The following is a 21,267-nucleotide window of genomic DNA, read 5'->3' on the forward strand; positions in this document are numbered from 1 at the left end:
ATACTTGGGAGACTACCAAGGACAAATTGTTGAATTTAAAATGCAGGTTAGAAAATATATAAATCATTATTTATTTTTGTAAAATATGTATAGTACACTAAAAATTAATATATTTGCACACCTATGTTCATAGCAGCACTATTTAAAATAGCCAAAAGGTGGAAACAACCCAAGTGTCCATCCTTGAATGAATGAATAAACAAAATGTGATATATACACTCAATGGAATATTAGTTAGCCTTACAAAGGAAATTCTGATACATGCTACACTATGGATGAACCTTGAGGACATTATGCTAAGTGAAATAGCCCAGTCACAAAAAGAGAAATACTGTATGATGCCACTTATGCGAAGTACCTAGAGTAGTCAAGTTCATAAAGACAGAAAGTAGAACGGTGGTGGCCAGGAGCTGGGGGAGGGAGAAACGTGGAGCTGTTTAATGGGTACAGAGTTGCAGTTTTGCAAGGTGAAAAGCGTTGTGGAGGTTGGTTGCACACAATGTGAACATACTCAACACTCCTGAACTGTACACTTAAAAATGGTTAAGATGGTAGATTTTATGTGATGTGTATTTTACCACAATTAAAATTAAAATTAAAAAATCAGTAGACACGTATGCACAGAGTTGTTATTTCTCTAAGTTAGTTTCAATTTTTAGGAAAATGGATTTTCAGTAAACAATAGAAATTGTCCACGCAGCCTGAGAATTTTGTCAGAAGACACAAAAATCCTTTGTCCCACGAGGTGAGAGGCCAAGTGGCCCGCCGGGTGCCTCCTCTGCATTTGGGTTGCCATGAAAAGCTTGGCCTGCTGACCCCCTGACTGGGCGGGGAGAACCTGAGACCCAGCAGCAGGGCCCTTCCAGGAACAATGCTTTGCTTGGTGTCTGGCCAGCGAGGAGGCGAAGTTTGAAGGCTGTTGTTGACCCAGTGCTGGCCCGCCTGCCTCGTCCTTCACACCCATTCCAGCCCCTCACCTTGCCTGACTGCACCCTGGGGTGACTCCTGCCCTCACAGCTTCCTCCGCTTCAGAGCCAGGCTTTGATCTCACCTCCCAGGATCCAGTTTCTGCTGAAGTCCATCACTGCCTCAGATCTACGGGTTATTACCCACACAGCATCCCAGGCAGATGATTCATTTCAACCCTGGCTGATCTCTACATTTTGACCTTCTGGCTCTATCGGGCTCCAGGCCCTTTATCCTAGTTGTGATGGAGAACCTACATCTTGACTATGAAGACGTTCATATAAACATACAAGCCATGAACATCTTCTTTTCCAAAACTTTCAATGGAGCAGTACTAGCATTTATATCCACATGGGATTTTGAAAAAAATGACTTATGCAGTTCTATTTTGTTTCCCATTAAATTAATATTTCCTGTTTTACTTAAGGCACTGTCAACATAACCTCAGTATCATACTGTGCCCTCTTTTTCTCAAATTAAATATTTTGAAAACTTAGAAAAGTACAGAGAACATCATAACAAACACCTGTGTTCAGACTACCCAGGATGAACCAATGTTAACATTTGGTAGTGATTGTTTCAAGTCTAGAATTTTCATTTTACTTCTGTATATGGACAGAGCTGGCCTCGGGAAAACAGTGAAGTTAGCAGAGTTCCTTTCCCGCTGCCCCCTTCCCTGGCAGTTGACTGACTGGGCACCCATGGCCCTTGGTTCTTCAGTGGCCCGTGTGGTGCCTCTCCCAGAACAGCTGTGCTGGCGGCTGTTCCAGGGCTCTAGATGGAACAGTGGAGTCCTCAACTGTATTAGAAACAAGTCCTGGTTATGAGTCACACAAAAAGTTCCAAGCAGAAAAAGGAAAGTTATTAGAACAAAGGAAACTTATTATCATAACTCTGCAGGTGGATCTGTAGGCACCAGGCCTCAGAGGGGAAATGCATCCAGGAAATGAACAGCTGTTGGCATCCCAGCTTGCAGCTGCTTCTCTGTGCTTCATTCTTTACTCTTATTCAGTTCACCTGTTGGAAATTAGCCTCCCATGGCTCCTGTGTTTACATACGACATGACCAGCCACACGAAGAGACTGACTAGCAGACCTTCAGTGGCAATTCCACATGTCTGAGCAAGAGCATCTGATTGTCCCACCCTGGGTCAGATGTCCCCCTCTGAGGAGGGTGGCCAGGTCATGTACACAAACATGGCCACCAGGCTCCCACTTTTGTGCTGCTGTGGATTCGGGGGCTGAGTTTCAAGAAGGAAACCCCCCTCTCCTGCACATGGGTGCAAAGCTTTCAGGGGACAATCACTGCACACAACTGGAGTATCAGCCAAAGCTAGGACTGACTCTCTAGCCTAAACACCTTGAACTTGGGAAAGCACAAGGAGATGAGGAGGATGAAGATAACCAGGCCTCACGGCACACAGTACAGGTACTTCATGGGCGGCCACTCTCCCTGAAAGGATCGTGGGGCAGGATCTGTGTATGGACCAAGAATCCCATATTATGACTGGAGTATGCTCTATAGTTGATGCTAATGTTTCTATATTCCTTCCATGAATGTTTAGACTCTGATGTGCCAGGGACTTAACCGGGAGTGAGGAAGCAGTGACAGTCCAACTCCAAACTCCTCCAAAGGGCTTGTACTTTGATGTGAACCCTGCATGTATAGTCTAGGAGGTTGGCTCCATTTTTGAGCAATAGCGCATAAAGTGAACACTTCCTTTTCTTTCTCCATTCACTCCCACTTCTCAAGGTCTGTGCTTGGGTTTTACCCTTGTAAGTCATTTCAAACATTTTCTAGAATAAGCAGGGTAGATATTTCTAAATACATAAAATGAGGTTATGTTTATATTTTTATGCTAGCTCATAGAAAATGAAATATAATCCTACTAATGGTACTATTTTGACCATATGGACAGTTATCATTTATAATATTTTTTCTGAAGAAATCTTAAACCCTGACTTGGGATGGAGAACAGAAATCCTTGTTGGGGGCTGTAGAGTGGGGTGAGCCTTACATACCACAGATAGTCTGTTGGCTATTATTTGCTCACGAAAGGCTACTTCTCTGGGCTCTTCTGCCCTCAGGTGTTGCAAATTTCACTTTTGAATCAGGCTGCAACCCCACTCCACTCATCAATAGCAGTGCCCTGAGTTTTAGATTGACAGTTGAATGCATGGAAACTCACCGAGCTTCACCCAATGCCAAGATGGCTTAGCTTTAGGAAAGACACAGGGCTGGTGACCACACAGCATGCAAGGTGACGGCGGGCAGTCTGTGGGCTTGGGCACAGACTGGGAATACTTCTGGCTTGCTCTGCACGTAGGGTGTGCACTGGATATGAGGGACGAGGCTGAGAACACGCAGACAAATTCAGTTCAGCGAAGCCATCCGCTTGGGGTCCCCTCAGCTTTTGTCCTTGCCTGTCTCAGCCCATTCCCAGCACAGCTGCACCTCACCAAAGCCCAGTCCTATGGTGACAGTTGAGACAGTGAGGCACAGGAGTCTGGTGCATCCTCAGCAGGCTCTTGGCATCCTGCAGTCAGCATATCCCTGTGGTTCATTGACTCAGTGCTACAAGGACTCAACAACTAAGGCAAGAGTCAAAGTCTCCTGTGTCTCTGAGGCTAAAAGGTCACAAACCAGCTGCTAACCCAGGGCCTCACCTTCGGTTTGTATCTCAAGCACAGGGTCTGTCATACAATAGGTACTTGATAAGGTAATAGGTAATTGATAGGTATGATAGGTAACTGTCTCATGAATATTCAGTTTTGACCCCTGAACTTTATTTTATATTCAAGTTGTTCATGCGCCTAGTGTTTATAAGTAAGTAAATGATTGCCTAGCAGCAAAACTATTTTTTTTTCTATTTTAAGAATAACTTGTATCAAAGGCCTTTGGCTTTTATGCTGATAAAAGACATGGTGATTGTAACATAAAGTCCTGAACTGTTCTCTTTCAATCTGTCTTCCAGATTATTTGAATATATTTTGCTCTATAAGGATGGAGTGATGTTTCAGATTGAACAAGCCACCAAGCAGTGCTCCAAGATCACCCTGACAGACCCCTGGGACCCTCTAGACATTCCTCAGAACTCCACCTTTGAGGACCAGTACTCCATTGGGGGGCCCCAGGAGCAGATCACCGTCCAGGAGTGGTCAGACAGAAAGTCAGCCAGATCGTGTAAGGGCTCAACAAAGTATTCAAGTATCGCATCTCAGGAAGCAGGATGGGAAATAATGTTTAAGTCCATTAAGGAAGGCAGTTGTTAAGGATATTTAGAAGCTTAATCAAATTGTTTAACTCCATTTGCAGTCCCCAAATGTACTCTGCTAGTTGTGTAGCGCTGGGATCTAAGCAAGGCATTTGAACAAACACCTCAGCCTTCTAAGGCCCCCTGTAACTTTCTGCCACTTTGACTCTTATGGGCTTAGCCTTGGCTCTGACGTTTCATGATGCCCTGGAGGTCTGTGACATGGAAGGTGTTTGTCTAAGTCACACATTAGATTTGGGTGCCTCCTTTTCCTTTCCCCCAAACACTAACTAAAGTTGCAGCGACCAGATCTACTGCCATTATTACATCTGCTTTTATACATAGATGTGAAGCTCTTCTCTGCAATGCTGCCAACACACCTCTCCCGAGACTGTTTCAAAAACACAGGCCTTTGTGCTGTGGAAAACAGTATGATGGTTCCCTCCAAAGTGAAGCACAGAATTACCAGATGACCCAGCAATATAGGGCATATACCCTAAAGAACTGAAAGCAAGGACTCAGACAGATATTTGTACATCTATGTTCATAGCAGCATTATTCATCAAGTCCAGAGGTGCAAACAACACAAGTGTCCATCAGCAGACAAATGGGTACACAAAGCTGGTGTATACATACAGTGGAAAATCACTGAAGCTTAAAAAGGAAGGAAATTCTGACACATGGTACAACATGGATGAACTTTGAGGACATTATGCTGAGTGAAAGAAGCCAGTCACTAAGGGATAAATACTGTATCATTTCACTTATATGAGGTACCTAGAATAGTCAAAATCATAGAGACAGAAAGTAGAATGGTGGTTTCCAGGGACTGGAGGGAGGGAGGAATGGGGAGTTAGTGTTTAATGGACAGTTTCAACTGGGGAATATGGGAAATTTCTGGAGATGGATGGTGGTGACATTTTCATAACAATGTGAATGTACTTGGTGCCACCAAACTGTACTTAAAAATGGTTAGGGCTTCCCTGGTGGCGCAGTGGTTGAGAGTCCGCCTGCTGATGCAGGGGATGCGGGTTCGTGCCCCGGTCTGGGAAGATCCCACATGCCGCAGAGCGGCTGGGCCCGTGAGCCATGGCTGCTGAGCCTGCGCGTCCGGAGCCTGTGCTCCGCAACGGGAGAGGCCACAACGGTGAGAGGCCCGCGTACCGCAAAAAAAAAAAAAAAAAAAATGGTTAAAATGGTCTATTTTATGCATATTTTGCATAATTAAAAATACACACATTCTGCCTGTCTTGTACATTAAAAACTCAACTTGCCTTCCTCCTATAGATGAAACCTGGATTGGCATTTATACAGTCAAGGATTGTTATCCTGTCCAGGAAACCTTCACCAAAAATTACAGTGTGCTATTGTCCACACGGTTTTTCGACATACAGCTGGGCATTAAAGACCCGTCGGTGTTTACCCCGCCAAGCACATGCCAGACAGCCCAGCCAGAGAGGATGAGCGAGGACTGCTCCTGATAAGCCTGTGAACGCGGCAGGGACAGCATCGGACGTCAGCTGCCAGCCGCCCCAGCTCAAACCGGATTCGAGACTTGAGAGATGAGACTCTTCATTAGAGATAAATATCATAATTCTAGGAAGATAAACTTCGATGTGTGTTTTGTTTTGTTTTGTTTGTATGTGTGGTTGTGACTACTTCGGCTAGGTTTACAAAAAGGAATGGAATGGAGAGTATGTGGTAATATATGAAGAGATGGCTAACACGGGGACCTCAGAGGTTCCCGAAGCCTGTCTGGGAGCTGCGCTTTCTGTGTGCAGGTGTATGGGAAGTGCGGTGGCATACACGAGGCGAGGGGAGGGTCAGCAGGGGAGAACGTGTTGTTATCGACCTTACTGGGAATTGCTAGATGGCTGGCACATGGTGATAAAAAGAGCGGAACGACTTTGGTCAGTTTTGGTATTAATGTCTAAGCTCTCTACAGACAATGACCCACTTGTTGCCTGTGCCAGGGTAGGGACTGCGCCCACTGCTGCAGGCCTCCAGCACCTCCTTTTCCCCCACCCTGTGCTCCCTTGGCTGCTGACAGTGTGATCCCTTAAAATCCCTTCCGGCCTTAAGAGCTTTATGGCATGACCCAATGGATGTAAACATTTGGGGAGGAAATGAAAGGTTGTAACACAAAGTAATGATTTCTCTAAAGATATATTTTAAACAGGAGGGTTTGGAAAATCTTAATGTCTATTTCTGGGTAAGCATGAGCCATATATGCTTCCTTTTTTTTCTATGCAAGAGTATTGATATATGTGCTGAATCATCACATACTTGTCAAGAGACCTGTAGAGACAGGTAGCATTCTAACAATAGTACTGAACTGGGAGTCAGGGGACTATGGTTTCTGAAATCCAGGACAAGAATTCCCTTGTACTGGAACTCCTTTGATTCACTAGACATATCATGCTTCCCCTCACCTCTGCATCCCTGGGGCAGCGTTTCACAGCCTCTTTGTCTATCTGACTTCTGCTTATCCTTCCCAGGTCAGCTCATGCATGGCCTTTGGAGGCTGCTCCCAAGCCTGGACTGGGTACACCTCGCAGCTTGAACATGCTAGTCTGACAATGCTTACTAGGCTGTGTCTAAACTTCCTGCTTCCTGGATGCTTTCACTCACTAGCCTGGCTATGAGCGCCATGAGTACGGGTACCGTGTTCTGTTTACTTTTATATGCCCAGCACCAAGTGCCTGGCACGTGGTCAGTGTCCTAAACATATGTAGAGTGGAGAATGCTAGCCTCTCTGGTCCTTACTTCCTCATCTGTTAAATGGGATTGGGTTTGCTGATCTCTAGGGAGATATCTAGTAATAAAATTTATCATTCTAGATTCCTTCTACTATTGTGTTTTATCTGGCCATCTATCCATCATCTGTTACCAGGAGAAATGTGTGATGCCTATATTACGCTGAAAACAATCTGTATTACTCACAGTTTATCTATATTGTTTCAATAAACAAATTTAATTGCATTTCTAAGTGTTTTTTGATATATTTGTTCTTGTAATAAATATGGGTTGTCTTGGCTATAAGGGAGTTAAAATGCCTCTCTAATGAATAAAGTGCTTCCTATGATCTACACCAAATTCATTTTCCTTTCTCAAGAGCCTGCTCTTCCTCTTAAAGCCCAGTTGCCTGGGTCAGAAGCCTCAGAGTCATTCTTGACCTATATTTTCTCCTTCAGTCCTCATAGGCAGTCAGTGTCCCGAGTCCCATCAGAATAGCTCTTAAAGCTACTGCCTCTTGTCCATCCCTTCAGCAGCCATCACCGAGGTCCAGGCTCTTAGCATTGCTGGCCTTTGCAAGGTCTCTATACACTCTGTCCTTGTCCTTGTTCTAGAAGCCAACCTCTGTTCGTTCGTTTGCGCATTCATTCATTCATAAGCCAGTCCTGAATCCCTGTTGTCTCCAGTGCCCATGCCGGTTCCTAGAGTCACAGAGTAGCGTGCAGCCCAGTCAAGGCCAGCATCTGGAATGCCACCTGGGGAAACTTTCACAGCTGCCTTCGAGGCGGTCCAGCCTGATCAAGCCTTTGTGACAGCATTTTCCCCACTTTCTCTCTCTCCACCCAAAAGATAGCCCCGCTCCATTCCAAACTGCACACCCCTCTTAGTTAGCCTTGGATCTTCACATCTGCCCACCCCAGCCCACAGCCCCACTCAAAGCAGAAAGGAAGGGAACTCATTCTATTCAGGACACATGAAGTGGGTGCCTTTCGTTTTTCAGTTTGTCCATTTTGGTCATTAAACCCCTTTGCAGTTAAGCCAAGTCTTCCTTCCGGAAGGATTTTATGTCTGGCGGGGACCTCAATACACACCTGATGGTGCCCTGCCCCTGTGGTTCTCCACTGCCTACAGGTAAAGCTGAGGCTCTATAGCCTGGTGTCCAAGGCCCTTTTGATCAGGCCCTGACTCCCTCTCCAGCCTCGGTCCTTGGCACTGTTCTCTCTTTCCCAACGGCCACAAGAGCCTGAGAAGTGAAGCTTGGGTTACCTCTGAGTAGAGGGGGTTTTCTCAGTCACCAACCTTGTGTAAAACTCGCTAGTGGCAATCATAGTAAAAAATAAGAGTGCTCTTGAATAGGGCAGGGACTGGTCCGTCTTAGTGAAGAGGAGCATCTGATGCCTCACTTATCTGCAGACAGGGATGCCATTCCTGACATGGGCCTGGACCAGACTTGGGTCCCACTTTGAGGATCCCCTGCCTCATGCATTGCTGATCCTTTATGCTATGTCAGAGCAACTTCCTTGCACCCCTCCCAAGGCAAACTGCCAGGATCCATGCAAGCCCCGGCGTCTTCTCTACCTTCTGCCTTCAACTCTAAAGGCTCAGCCCTGGGATAGAGCCATCCCTCCCTCTCTCACTGGCCCATGTGGAGTGAAACAGGCCTGGCCTTTCTGGCCCCAGTTGTTCTAATTATCAGGGTGACTTTCTTACAACAAGCTTTGCTATTATCAGGGTGACTCTCTTACAGGAAGCTTTGCTAATTGAGATAATGCTGCATTTCCTAAGATTAGGACACAGCATTCAAAATATGAAAGCATTTAAATATTTTTAAAAGGCCAGAAAGTTGAGATCTCTGAGGAAATTTCCTGTGAAGTACTAAATTTCCCACCAAGCTAAATTCCACACCATTTGAAAACTCAATACTCACCCCTTGCTGGATTTTCTTTACTAACTCCACCCTCTCAATTTTCCCTCTGTTTTAAACTGGTGTATTCACCTGTGCCACACGGTGGTGTTTTTCAGTTTTTCCAAGCATGTAGATTGTGTTTTCCTCCTTCTACTGAAGGCACCTTAAATGCAGGAACAGCGTCCTTGCTGTTCTGTTGACTGCAGTTGGAGGAGAGAATGAGCCTCCTCAGCCGAAGTCTCATGAATAATTTATGAGATTTAAAGGCCTTGTGGGTGGCCATCTTTTTAAAAAGATAAACTTAACTTTATATATGGATATTCTAGCATCAATAATCTTTTAAGAACTCTGCTAGGATAATTACAACTGAAATGTACTTTTGTTTTAAAGCAGAATTATTATTTCAGCAACGTGCAGAAGAAACATTGAGCTATAATTTATTGTATATTTTATTCAGGGAGGATGACACTTTTGTATCCCTACTTTAAAATTCATATTGTTTTCATTAGGGCAAATATTAACACATAGTTACCATATCTATTTCCTAATTAAGATGGAAAGGGTAATGTAGCTTCAGCAATCAGGAAGTGGGATGTAGTTATCCTATAATTTAGGAATAATTTGCAGTGGATACAACATTCATAGTATTAGGGTAATCTGAGTATACATGTGTGTGTTCTGCGCTGCAGTTGCACCTATAACATTCCCAGTGGTACAGTGTATATTTATTTTAAAGTACATTTGTTCAAATTGGATAACTAAGTGTTCTTTTCTTTCATCAGTGTACTTTTTGATGAAAAAATAAGTACTCTTCTTATTAAAATATGTCTGCTATCATTGCAATTTCACTTGAGCTCTATAATATCAATAAAGAAAACTATCAAAAAACACAATAAATTAAAGGTTATCTTGTGAAATGGTTTCTCAAACCTAAATTACATTTTTTACTAACCTCTCAGCCTAGTTGATTAGTTCTCTCAGCCTGAAAAAAGGTTGGGAAAACACTGGTGTTAGTTTCCCAACCAGGAGGTACCAACCTAAACTTTTGAAAAATTCCCAGTTAACTAAATACTGTTTGATAAACAGTATAGTCTTGGGCTAGAGTGGGTGGTTATATGAAATAGATATTTAGGGTCCCTTGATTTTGTTTCACTCCTCATGGCAGAAGTGGTACCTTTGTTGTAGAGTCATGGTAGAGCTGTCCTATCTTATGGAATAAGAACATCTTAGCAAAGCCAAGTATCCATTAAATTCTATTGGATTGGCCCAAACCCCAAATGAACTTTTTGGCCAACCCAGTACTATAAAATGCAGAATTCTCTTCCAGAAAAAACAAAGTTGTATAAAAGCTAAATTGAAAACTTTTTTTTTCCTTTTTTAAATTTTCTTGTATTTTTTTTTAACATCTTTATTGGAGTATTACTGCTTTACAATGGTGTCTTAGTTTCTGCTGTATAACAGAGTGCATCAGCTATACATATACATATATCCCCGTATCCCCTCTCTCTTGCATCTCCCTCCGACCCTCCCTATCCCACCCCTCTAGGTGGTCACAAAGCACAAAGCTGCTCTCCCTGTGCTATGTGGTTGCTTCCCACTAGCTATCTATTTTACATCTGGTAGTATATATAAGTACATGCCACTCTCTCACGTCGTCCCAGCTTACCCTTCCCACTCCCCGTGTCCTCAAGTCCATTCTCTATGTCTGCATCTTTACTCCTGTCCTGCACCTAGGTTCATCAGAACCATTTTTTTTTAGATTCCATATATATGTGTTAGCATACGGTATTTGTTTTTCTCTTTCTGACTTACTTCACTCTGTATGACAGACTCTAGATCCATCCACCTCACTAGGAATAACTCAATTTTGTTTCTTTTTATGGCTCAGTAATGTTCCATTGTGTACATGTGCCACATCTTCTTTATCCATTCATCTGTCAATGGACACTTAGGTTGCTTCCATGTCCTGGCTATTGTAAATAGAGCTGCAATGAACATTGTGGTACATGACTCTTTTTGAATTATGGTTTTCTCAGGGTATATGACCAGTAGTGGGATTGCTGGGTTGGATAGTAGTTCTATTTTTAGGAACCTCCATACTGTTCTCCATAGTGGCTGTATCAATTTACATTCCCACCAACAGTGCAAGAGGGTTCCGTTTTCTCCACACCCTCTCCAGCATTTATTGTTTCTAGATTTTTTGATGATGGTCATTCTGACTGGTGTGAGGTGATACCTCATTGTAGTTTTGATTTGCATTTCTCTAATGATTAGTGATGTTGAGCATTCTTTCATGTGTTTGTTGGCAATCTGTATATCTTCTTTGGAGCAATGTCTATAGGTCTTCTGCCCATTTTTGGATTGGGTTGTTTGTTTTTTTGATATTGAGCTGCATGAGCTGCTTGTAAATTTTGGAGATTACTCCTTTGTCAGTTGCTTCATTTGCAAATATTTTCTCCCATTCTGAGGGGTGTCTTTTCGTGTTGTTTATGGTTTCCTTTGCTGTGCAAAAGCTTTTAAGTTTCATTAGGTCCCATGTGTTTATTTTTCTTTTTATCTCCATTTCTCTAGGAGGTGGGTCAAAAAGAATCTTGCCCTGATTTATGTCATGGAGTGTTCTGCCTATGTTTTTCTCTAAGAGTTTTCTACTGTCTGGGCTTACATTTAGGTCTTTAATCCGTTTTGAGTTTATTTTTGTGTATGGTGTTAGGGAGTGTTCTAATTTCTTTCTTTTACATGTAGCTGTCCAGTGTTCCCAGCACCACTTTTGAAGAGGCTCTCTTTTCTCCATTGTATATTCTTGCCTCTGTTATCAAAAATAAGGTGACCATATGTGCATGGGTTTATCTCTGGGCTTTCTATCCTGTTCCATTGATGTATATTTCTGTTTTTGTGCCAGTACCATACTGTCTTGATTACTGTAGCTTTGTAGTATAGTCTGAAGTCCAGGAGCCTGATTCCTCCAGCTCCATTATTCTTTCTCAAGATTGCTTTGGCTATTCGGGGCCTTTTGTGTTTCCACACAAACTGTGAAATTTCTTGTTATATTTCTGTGAAAAATGCCACTGGTAGTTTGATAGGGATTGCACTGAATCTGTAGATTACTTTGGGTAGTATAGTCATTTTCACAATATTGATTCTTCCAATCCAAGAACATGGTATATCTCTCCATCTGTTGGTATCATCTTTAATTTCTTTCATCATTGTCATAGTTTTCTGCATACAGGTCTTTTGGCTCCTTAGTAGGTTTATTCCTAGGTATTTTATTCTTTCTGTTGCAATGGTAAATGGGAGTGTTTCCTTAATTCCTCTTTCAGATTTTTCATCATTAGTGTATAGGAATGCAAGAGATTTCTGTGCATTAATTTTGTATCCTGCTACTTTACCAAATTCATTGATTAGCTCTAGTAGTTTTCTGGTAGCATCTTTAGGATTCTCTATGTATAGTATCGTCATCTGCAAACAGTGACAGTTTTGCTTCTTCTTTTCTGATTTGGATTCCTTTTATTTCTTTTTCTTCTCTGATTGCTGTGGTGAAAACTTCCAAAACGATGTTGAATAATAGTGGTGTGTGTGGGCAACGTTGTCTTATTCCTGATCTTAGAGGAAATAATTTCAGTTTTTCACCATTGAGAACGATGTTGGCTGTGGGTTTGTCATATATGGCCTTTATTATGTTGAGGTAAGTTCCCTCTATGCCTACTTCCTGGAGGGTTTTTTATCATATATGGGTGTTGAATTTTGTCAGAAGCTTTTTCTGCATCTATTGAGATTATCATATGGTTTTTATCCTTCAGTTGGTTAATACGGTGTATCACATTGATTGATTTGCGTATATTGAAGAATCCTTACATTTCTTGGATAAACCCCACTTGATCATGGTGCATGATCCTTTTAATGTGTTGTTGGATTCTGTTTGTTAGTGTTTTGTTGCGGATTTTTGCATCTATGTTCATCAGTGACATTGGCCTGTAGTTTTCTTTCTTTCTGACATCTTTGTCTGGTTTTGGTATCAGGGTGATGGTGGCCACGTACAATGAGTTTGGGAATGTTCCTCCCTGTGCTATATTTTGGAAGAGTTTGAGAAGGATAGGTGTTAGCTCTTCTCTAAATGCTTGATAGAATTCGCCTGTGAAGCCATCTGGTCCTGGGCTTTTTTTTGATGGAAGATTTTTAATCACAGTCTCAGTTTCATTGCTTGTGATTGGTCTGTTTATATATTCTGTTTCTTCCTTGTTCAGTCTCAGAAGGTTGTGCATTTCTAAGAATTTTTCCATTTCTTCCAGGTTGTCTATTTTATTGGCATGGAGTTGCTTGTAGTAATCTCTAATGATCCTTTGAATTTCTGCAGTATCAGTTGTTACTTCTCCTTTTTCATTTCTAATTCTATTGATATGAGTCTTGTCTGTTTCTTTCCTGATGAATCTGGCTAATGGTTTATCAATTTTGTTTATCTTCTCAAAGAACCTGCTGTTAGTTTTACTGATCTTTGCTATTGTTTACTTCATTTCTTTTTCATTTATTTCTGATCTGATCTTTATGATTTGTTTCCTTCTGCTAATTTTGGGGGTTTTTTGTTCTTCTTTCTCTAATTGCTTTAGGTGTAAGATTAGGTTGTTTATTTGAGATGTTTCTTGCTTCTTGAGGTAGAATTGTATTGCTCTAATCTTCCCTCTTAGAACTGCTTTTGCTGCATCCCATAGGTTTCGGGTTGTCGTGTTTTCATTGTCATTTGTTTCTAGGTAGTTTTTGATTTCCTCTTTGAATTCTTCAATGAGCTCTTGGGTATTTAGTAGCATATTGTTTAGGCTCCATGTGTTTGTATTTTTTACAGTTTTTTTTTCCTGTAATTGATATCTAATCTCATAGCATTGTGGTCGGAGAAGATACTTGATACGATTTCAGTTTTCTTAAATTTACCAAGGCTTGATTTGTGACCCAAGATATGATCTATCCTGGAGAATGTCTGAGGAGCACTTGAGAAGAAAGTGTATTCTGTTGTTTTTGGATGGAATGTCCTATAAATATCAATTAAGTCCATCTTGTCTAATGTGTCATTTAAAGCTTGTGTTTCCTTATTTATTTTCATTTTGGCTGATCTGTCCATTGGTGAAAGTGGGGGGTTACATTCCCCTACTATGACAGTGTTACTGTTGATTTTCCCTTTAATGGCTGTTAGCATTTGCCTTATGCATTGAGGTGCTCCTATGCTGGGTGCATAAATATTTACAATTGTTATATCTTCTTCTTGGGTTGATCCCTTGATCATTATGTAGTATCCTTCTTTGTATCTTGTAATAGTCTTTATTTTAAAGTTTATTTTGTCTGATATGAGAATTGCTACTCCAGCTTTCTTTTGATTTCCATTTGCATGGATTCTCTTTTTCCATCCTCTCACTTTTAGTCTGTATGTGTTTCTAGGTCTGAAGTGGGTCTCTTGTAGACAGCATATATACGGGTCTTGTTTTTGTATCCATTCAGCCCGTCTATGTCTTTTGGTTGGAGCATTTAATCCATTTACATTTAAGGTAATTATCGATATGTATGTTCCTATTACCATTTTCTTAATTGTTTTGGGTTTGTTATTGTAGGTCTTTTCCTTCTCTTGTGTTTCCTGCCTAGAGAAGTTCCTTTAGCATTTGTTGTAAAGCTGGTTTGGTAATGCTGGATTCTCTTAGCTTTTGCTTGTCTGTAAATGTTTTAACTTCTCTGTCGAATCTGAATGAGATCCTTGATGGGTAATCTTGGTTGTACGTTTTTCCCTTTCATCACTTTAAATATATCCTGCCACTCTCTTCTGGCTTGCAGAGTTTCTGCTGAAAGATCAGCTGTTAACTTTATTCCCGTGTATTTATTTGTTATTTTTCCCTTGTTGCTTTTAATATTTTTTCTTTGTATTTAATTTTTGATAGTTTGATTAATATGTGTCTTTTTATGTTTCTCCTTGGATTTATCCTGTATGGGACTCTCTGCACTTTGTGAACTTGATTGACTATTTCCTTTCCCTTTTTGGGGAAGCTTTTAATTATAATCCCTTCAAAATTTTCTCAGACCCTTTCTTTTTCTCTTCTTCTTCTGGGACCCCTATAATTCGAATGCTGGTGCATTTAATGTTGTCCTAGGGGTCTCTAAGACTGTCCTCAATTATTTTCATTCTTTTTTCTTTATTCTGCTCTGCAATCGTTATTTCCATTGTTTTATATTCCAGGTCAGTTGTCCATTCTTCTGCCTCAGTTATTCTGCTATTGATTCTTTCTAGAGAATTTTAAATTTCATTTATTGTGTTGTTCATCATTTTTTGTTTGCTCTTTTCTTCTTCTAGGTCCTTGTTAAACGTTTCTGTATTTTCCTCATTCTATTTCCAAGATTTTGTATCATATTTATTGTCATTACTCTGAATTCTTTTTCAGGTAGACTGCCTATTTCCTCTTCATTTGTTTGGTCTGGTTTGTTTTTACCTTGCTCCTTCATCTGCTGTGTATTTCTCTGTCTTCTCATTTTGTTTAACTTACTGTGTTTGAGGTCTCCTTTTCGCAGGCTGCAGGTTCATAGTTCCTGTTGTTTTTGGTGTCTGCCCCCAGTGGGTGAGGTTAGTTCAGTTGCTTGTGTAGGTTCCTTGTAGAGGGGACTGGTGCCTGTGTTCTGGTGTGTGGGGCTGGATCTTGTCTTTTTGGTGGGCAGGGCAGCATCCGGTGATGTGTTTGGGGTGTCTTTGATCTTAGTATGATTTTAGGCAGCCTCTCTGCTAATAGGTGGGGTTGTGTTGTTTGACATCGGGCATCCAGTACTGGAGCTTGCTGGCCATTGGGTGGAGCCAGGTCTTAGTGTTGAGACGGAGATCTCTGGGAGAGCTCTCACTGATTGATATTATGTGGGGCCGGGGGGTTTCTGGTGGTCCAATGTCCTTAATTTGGCTGTCCCACCTCAGAGGCTCAGGCCTGACACCAGGCCGGAGCACCAAGACCCTGTCAGCCACACGGCCAGGTACATGGGGATTTTCTTGCCTTTTGGGAAGGCTGATGTCTTCTGCCAACATTCAGTAGGTGTTCTGTAGGAGTTGTTCCACATGCAGATGTATTTTTGATGTATTTGTGGGGAGGAAGATGATCTCCACGTCTTACTCCTCCGCCATCTTGAAGGTCTCTCTCCAGCACCTTAGAGATTTTCAGTTCAAATATCTCACTTTGAAGTCACCCTAATATGGAGTATTTCCAAACTGAATGTTCTTCCCTAAGCCACTAACCATTGGCCCCTTCTATCAGAAATTCAGAATTATCTCCATGCCTATGGATCTATTCCCCTTATAGTGGAAATTGCCATTTAATGAGAAAGGAAAATAGCCTGAATGAGAAGGCCTACTGGTTTGGGAAATACTGTCTCAGCTTTTTCAGTTCAGTAAATTTTTAATGACTCTTATTTTGTCTACTCAGAACAATTATAGTATTCTGATGTGTTCAAGTGTGTAGCAATTGAACCCTGGAGGACACTTTTTAGTTTAGCTTTGTATGGAAATTATATTATGTAGATAGTCCTTGTTTGATAATGGGTTATCATACAATTGTGAAAACTCACGAGTCTACTTTACTCTTCCTAAACCCCTTAGCTTCCCAGTCAGTCATGAGAACTTTGTATTTCCTGGGTCAAAGGTTAGAAAGAGGGGAAAACAGTTTTTCTTCAGATGTTCAGATAGTTCAGATAATACAACAATGACAATTTTTTAAAATGGTATTTGAAGTGGGTATTCCTGCAATGCAGATAAAGTTTTCCCCAGACTCTTGCCATATATAATCATTCAGTATGACCAGTCAGTTAAAAAATAAACTGTTTAATAATTTTTCTATTAAGATAAATCCATATGTCTCTAGAAGAGTGATAGTAGCAAATTTACTTAATGAAGTTAGATATAAATGGGCTAAACTTAATTGCTTCCAAACTTGGAAACAATGTTAAGCTCTGAGATCGAAAATATAAGACCAATAAATACATAATGAATGGATAAAGGAGTTATTTAGAGATTTAACCCATGGAAAGAGAAGGTCTGCATATTCAGGGCTGAAAAACTGGAGAATTCATGAAGTTCTCTTAAAGCAAGATTGCCATTGGAATGCTATCTCATCATGATGCTGTTGGAATGGGGCTGATGTGAGAGAATACTCGAATGTTCTCATTTTGTTTGAAGACAAAGTGGTTTCACAGAAGGAGGTTGGTTTATGTGGAATTTAGTTAGGGAATCTAAGACCAAGGATTTGGCACTGTTTATCTAACTGTGTGCAGGAGAGAAAATTATGGAATCTGGCAGATATCTGGAGAATGTTGGGGACAATTTTGAGATTAAAGTTATGTGTTGTTACTTTGGGCAAGATCCAGGAATACCCAGATTTTACTTCCCTCTTCCTGTCTAGGATCCATAGAGGAGCACACTCAGAAGACAGAGCCAAGCAAACCATCATCATTATTTAGCTGGAACTTTGGTTCCCAAGCACTTCTGTAGAACTCTGGTGAGCTAGGCGAGATCAAGTGGAGGTAGTAGAGGCCAAGGAAGCCACAAACCAAAGCAGGGTAAATTACTAGGTTGGTCCACTCTACTACAAATCCCAACTCAAGTAGACCTTATCACTCTCAGGTCAGCAAAAGGGCACACAGAGCAGACCCTCTGGCACCAGAGGAAAGGAACAAGGACACAGGAGCTAAGTATTTGCCTCATTGTCCAACACTGCCTTCCCTAGACCTTGGCTGTTCATAGCAATGAATAGAAACACCCAAACCCGAGAGAAATATTTAACAAGGACTATGGGACAGACAGAATTCGATAAACTCTGTGGCTTAGAAGAATTATTCCTCCAGACTAGGTGGATTCCCCTCTGATTAGAAATTTTACTTCTCAAATAATTTGTTATCACAGGTAAATGTCCTAAATGGCAGATTTAAGTATTCCACTCGCTGAGAAGATTCAAAGCACCATTGTAGAATAATGCATTGTCATTCTGGTTTATATGCCAGTCTCTTAACAAAGTTAAGTTACTTAATATTTGTCAGTTTCTGAGGGATACTATGGGATATAACAGAAAGGACAAGGGCTTGAAATCATACATACTTGAGTGACTGACTAGGTCACTTATTACTGTGGACAAATTATTGGAACTCTCTATGAGCCTAAGTTTTCTCTTCTTCCTTCTAAAGGGTTTGTTAGGATTAAATAAAACAGCATTTATAAAGTATGTAGCCAGTGACTTTGCAAGTAATAGGCACTCAAAATGTTAGATACTTCCTACCTTTGGTTTCTTTCCCCTGAGAGTTTGACCAACCCTTCATGGACCAACAATATCAATCCTTTATGACTGTGTAAATCCGCTAAGGATCTTATCTAGGTTATGGTGACCCACGAAGGCAGTGCCTTCTATGTGCTCATAGATCCGTTAGCTGGCCATCCCTCTGGGATACCTCTGTCTGTTCTCCATTGCTTCACACCCATTGGCAGTAATGTACCCACCCTTAGCCATACTCAGGTACCATCAGGGATAATATAAGCTTAATTTTAAAAATAACAGTGACTTTCTCTTAATAAACGTGGCTCTCATGGTTCTTGCCATTTTGCACAGAATACATTAAGGATAGAGAAAATTAAAATAGTATCAACCTCAATCTTAGACGATAGAAACCAGTACTTACTCTGTGTCAGGGTCTCTATTCAGAGTTTTATACGGATTTCCTCATTTAATCTCTACAACAACTTTTGAGCTAGAAACTATTATTATTGTTGTTGTTATTATTATTACCACCTCATAAATGAGAACACTGAGGTTCATTTCAAATGCGCTTGACTTGAGAAGATAACTGATAACAATTTTCAATTGCTATTTTACCTCCTAGGTATATGCTATTAGCATATTATAAAGGGAACAAAGACACAGACCTACTAGAGAATGGACTTGAGGATATGGGGAGGGGGAAGGGTAAGCTGTGACAAAGTGAGAGAGTGGCATTGACATATATACACTACCAAACGTAAAATAGATAGCTAGTGGGAAGCAGCCGCATAGCACAGGGAGATCAGCTCGGTGCTTTGTGACCACCTAGAGGGGTGGGATAGGGAGGGTGGGAGGTAGGGAGACGCAAGAGGGAAGAGATATAGGAACATATGTATATGTATAACTGATTCACTTTGTTATAAAGCAGAAACTAACAAATCATTGTAAAGCAATTATACTCCAATAAAGATGTTTAAAAAAAGTCATGTTTATTAAATGAGGAAAAGACTGAATGGATACATTAAAACACTGTTCTCTACAACCAATTTTGAATATAAGCTACATGTAAGACCGTGAACATCACGTCTGTTTGACTGACAGCAGTGCATGTGGACTTCTGGGTTGTGGCAGCACCTTCTTATCTTTCCTCAGACTTCATGGCCAAATGTCCACTTAAACAAGCAAACAAAGATATAAAGCCACAACAGTGCTGGAAACAAGAAGTATCCATCAGCAGTTTACCAACTTGCAAGAATGATCACTAACTAGCCATCAGAGGGCTCAGCTGAGCAAGGGCCTTGACCATTCCACTCCTAAGCTTTGAAAAGCAACAGGCAAGCAGGAATAAGGTAGGAAAATGTTCTCACCCACTATTACTACTTCTGCCAAAAGCCTGGCCTGATCAGTCAAGAAGCCAGCAGGTATCTCCCCTAGTGGGAGAATATTTTGGGAACAGCCAAAGTCATTCCTTCATCCTCTATTTTCATGCCACTACTCAATAGCATCACTTTCCTGAATTAATTCCAGGTAATACTCTTTCTAGCAGCAGCCAAGAGTGAAATAGGACAGCCAGTGGGCCATTGTTAACAGTATGTGAAGTCTCCCAAAGAGAGAAAAGGGTCCTGGGATTGTGGTTTTCAGCCTGAAGAAGCATCACCTGTCCAAATTCTCAGGAACGCATTTAATCACTAAGCTTTACTGAGATGCTACTGTGTGTAAGACTCTCTTCTAGGCACTGGGATACAGTGAAGGACAAGATAGGCCAGGTCCTATCCTCAGGGAGCTCCCATTCTGGTGTTGGTGGGTGAGCAGGCAACCACTGAAAAAGCCAGAGGGTGACAAGAATTATATAGAGAAAAAAGAGGGTGATGAAGTAGAGTGAATAAATAGCCACTTCAGATGGAGATGGTCAAGGAAGGCCTCTCTGAGGAGGTTCCCTTTAACTAGGGAGCTCAACGTCAAGAAGCAGGTAGTTATGAAAAGATCCAGAGCCAGTATGCAGTGAGTTCATCTTGTGTGAGGAAAGATACAGGCAGGGACCGTGAAGAGGAAGTGCACAGCTTCTGAAAAGAGGCTCACCTTCCCCTGCCCACAACACCTGTAAACTGAATGTGTCTGCCCATTGGAGAGATTGGCCTCTTGTTAGTTGAACATCTGTTTAGCAGAAGATATTTTCAAGGTAAATATTTTAAAAATCAATAGTTTTAAAAATTTAGACATAATCAGAAATAAAATGAAGGCAAAAAGTATACTCTCACTAGCATCAGGAAAACAAAGACTCTTGGAAATAACCCTTACAAGAATTTGTGGAACCTATATGCTAAAAAACATACATAAACTTCATAAATGTACAGCAGTATATAATAATTTTTAATCACTTCCTGAAATTACCTACTAAGTAGCCTATAGAGAAAATTTTTTCCACTTAAAATAAGGGTTAAAAAAATCTAATTGCAGGGCTTCCCTGGTGGCGCAGTGGTTGAGGGTCCGCCTGCTGATGCAGGGGACACGGGTTCGTGCCCAGGTCCGGGAAGATTCCATCATGCTACGGAGCGGCTGGGCCCGTGAGCCATGGCTGCTGGGCCTGCGCGTCCAGAGCTTGTGCTCCGCGGCGGGAGAGGCCATAACAGTGAGAGGCCCGCATACCGCAAAAAAAAAAAAAAAAAAAAAAAAAAATCTAATTCCAACCCCAAAATGGTTTCCTTTGTAAGTTGACAAAGTAATTTTAAATTTTACCTTGGAAAAATAAATAACTGGGACTAGAGAAGAAAACAAAGCACAGCTGTGGACTCTCCCTATGACATGCTAGTTATAAAATGAAGTGTTAGATTAAAAAAGTTGGACAGACTTTAAAATTCACAGATAAATCATTGGGCACAATAGTCTTGAAAGAGATACACAAATCTAACATCTCAAAATGAAGCATCATAAACCCATGGGAGGGATGGATTTTCTTACAAAAAAAGTATTGGGAAAATCATTCTTTTTTTTTAAGAAACAAAATCTAGTTGTAGTTTTACCCATACCCATGCACTGAAATAAATGGTAGTGTATTAAAGAGGTGGATGTTAAAACAGTATAATACCACTCCAGGATTTTTTAAAGAATACTAAAATAAAATATAGGAAAACATAGCCTGATGTCAGATTGAAAAAATT

General features: G+C 41.1%; 1 protein-coding gene and 1 long non-coding RNA gene across 2 annotated transcripts in view; one reads left to right on the forward strand and one right to left on the reverse strand.

Annotated features, from left to right (window-relative positions):
* Positions 1-7,201, forward strand: part of EPDR1 (ependymin related 1) — a 42,348-nt gene extending 35,147 nt beyond the window's left edge. The window contains exons 2-3 of the mRNA XM_081244737.1: positions 3,941-4,149; positions 5,507-7,201. Coding sequence (XP_081100863.1) covers positions 3,941-4,149; positions 5,507-5,700 — 403 coding nt within the window. The 3' untranslated portion in view covers positions 5,701-7,201. The remainder of the gene's footprint in view (positions 1-3,940; positions 4,150-5,506) is intronic.
* Positions 1-21,267, reverse strand: part of LOC308622963 — a 229,559-nt gene that overhangs the window by 26,981 nt on the left and 181,311 nt on the right. The gene's annotated exons all lie outside the window — the stretch shown is intronic.

This window comes from Mesoplodon bidens, assembly GCF_964165515.1.
Source record: "Mesoplodon bidens genome assembly, chromosome: 9".
NCBI lineage: Eukaryota > Metazoa > Chordata > Mammalia > Artiodactyla > Ziphiidae > Mesoplodon > Mesoplodon bidens.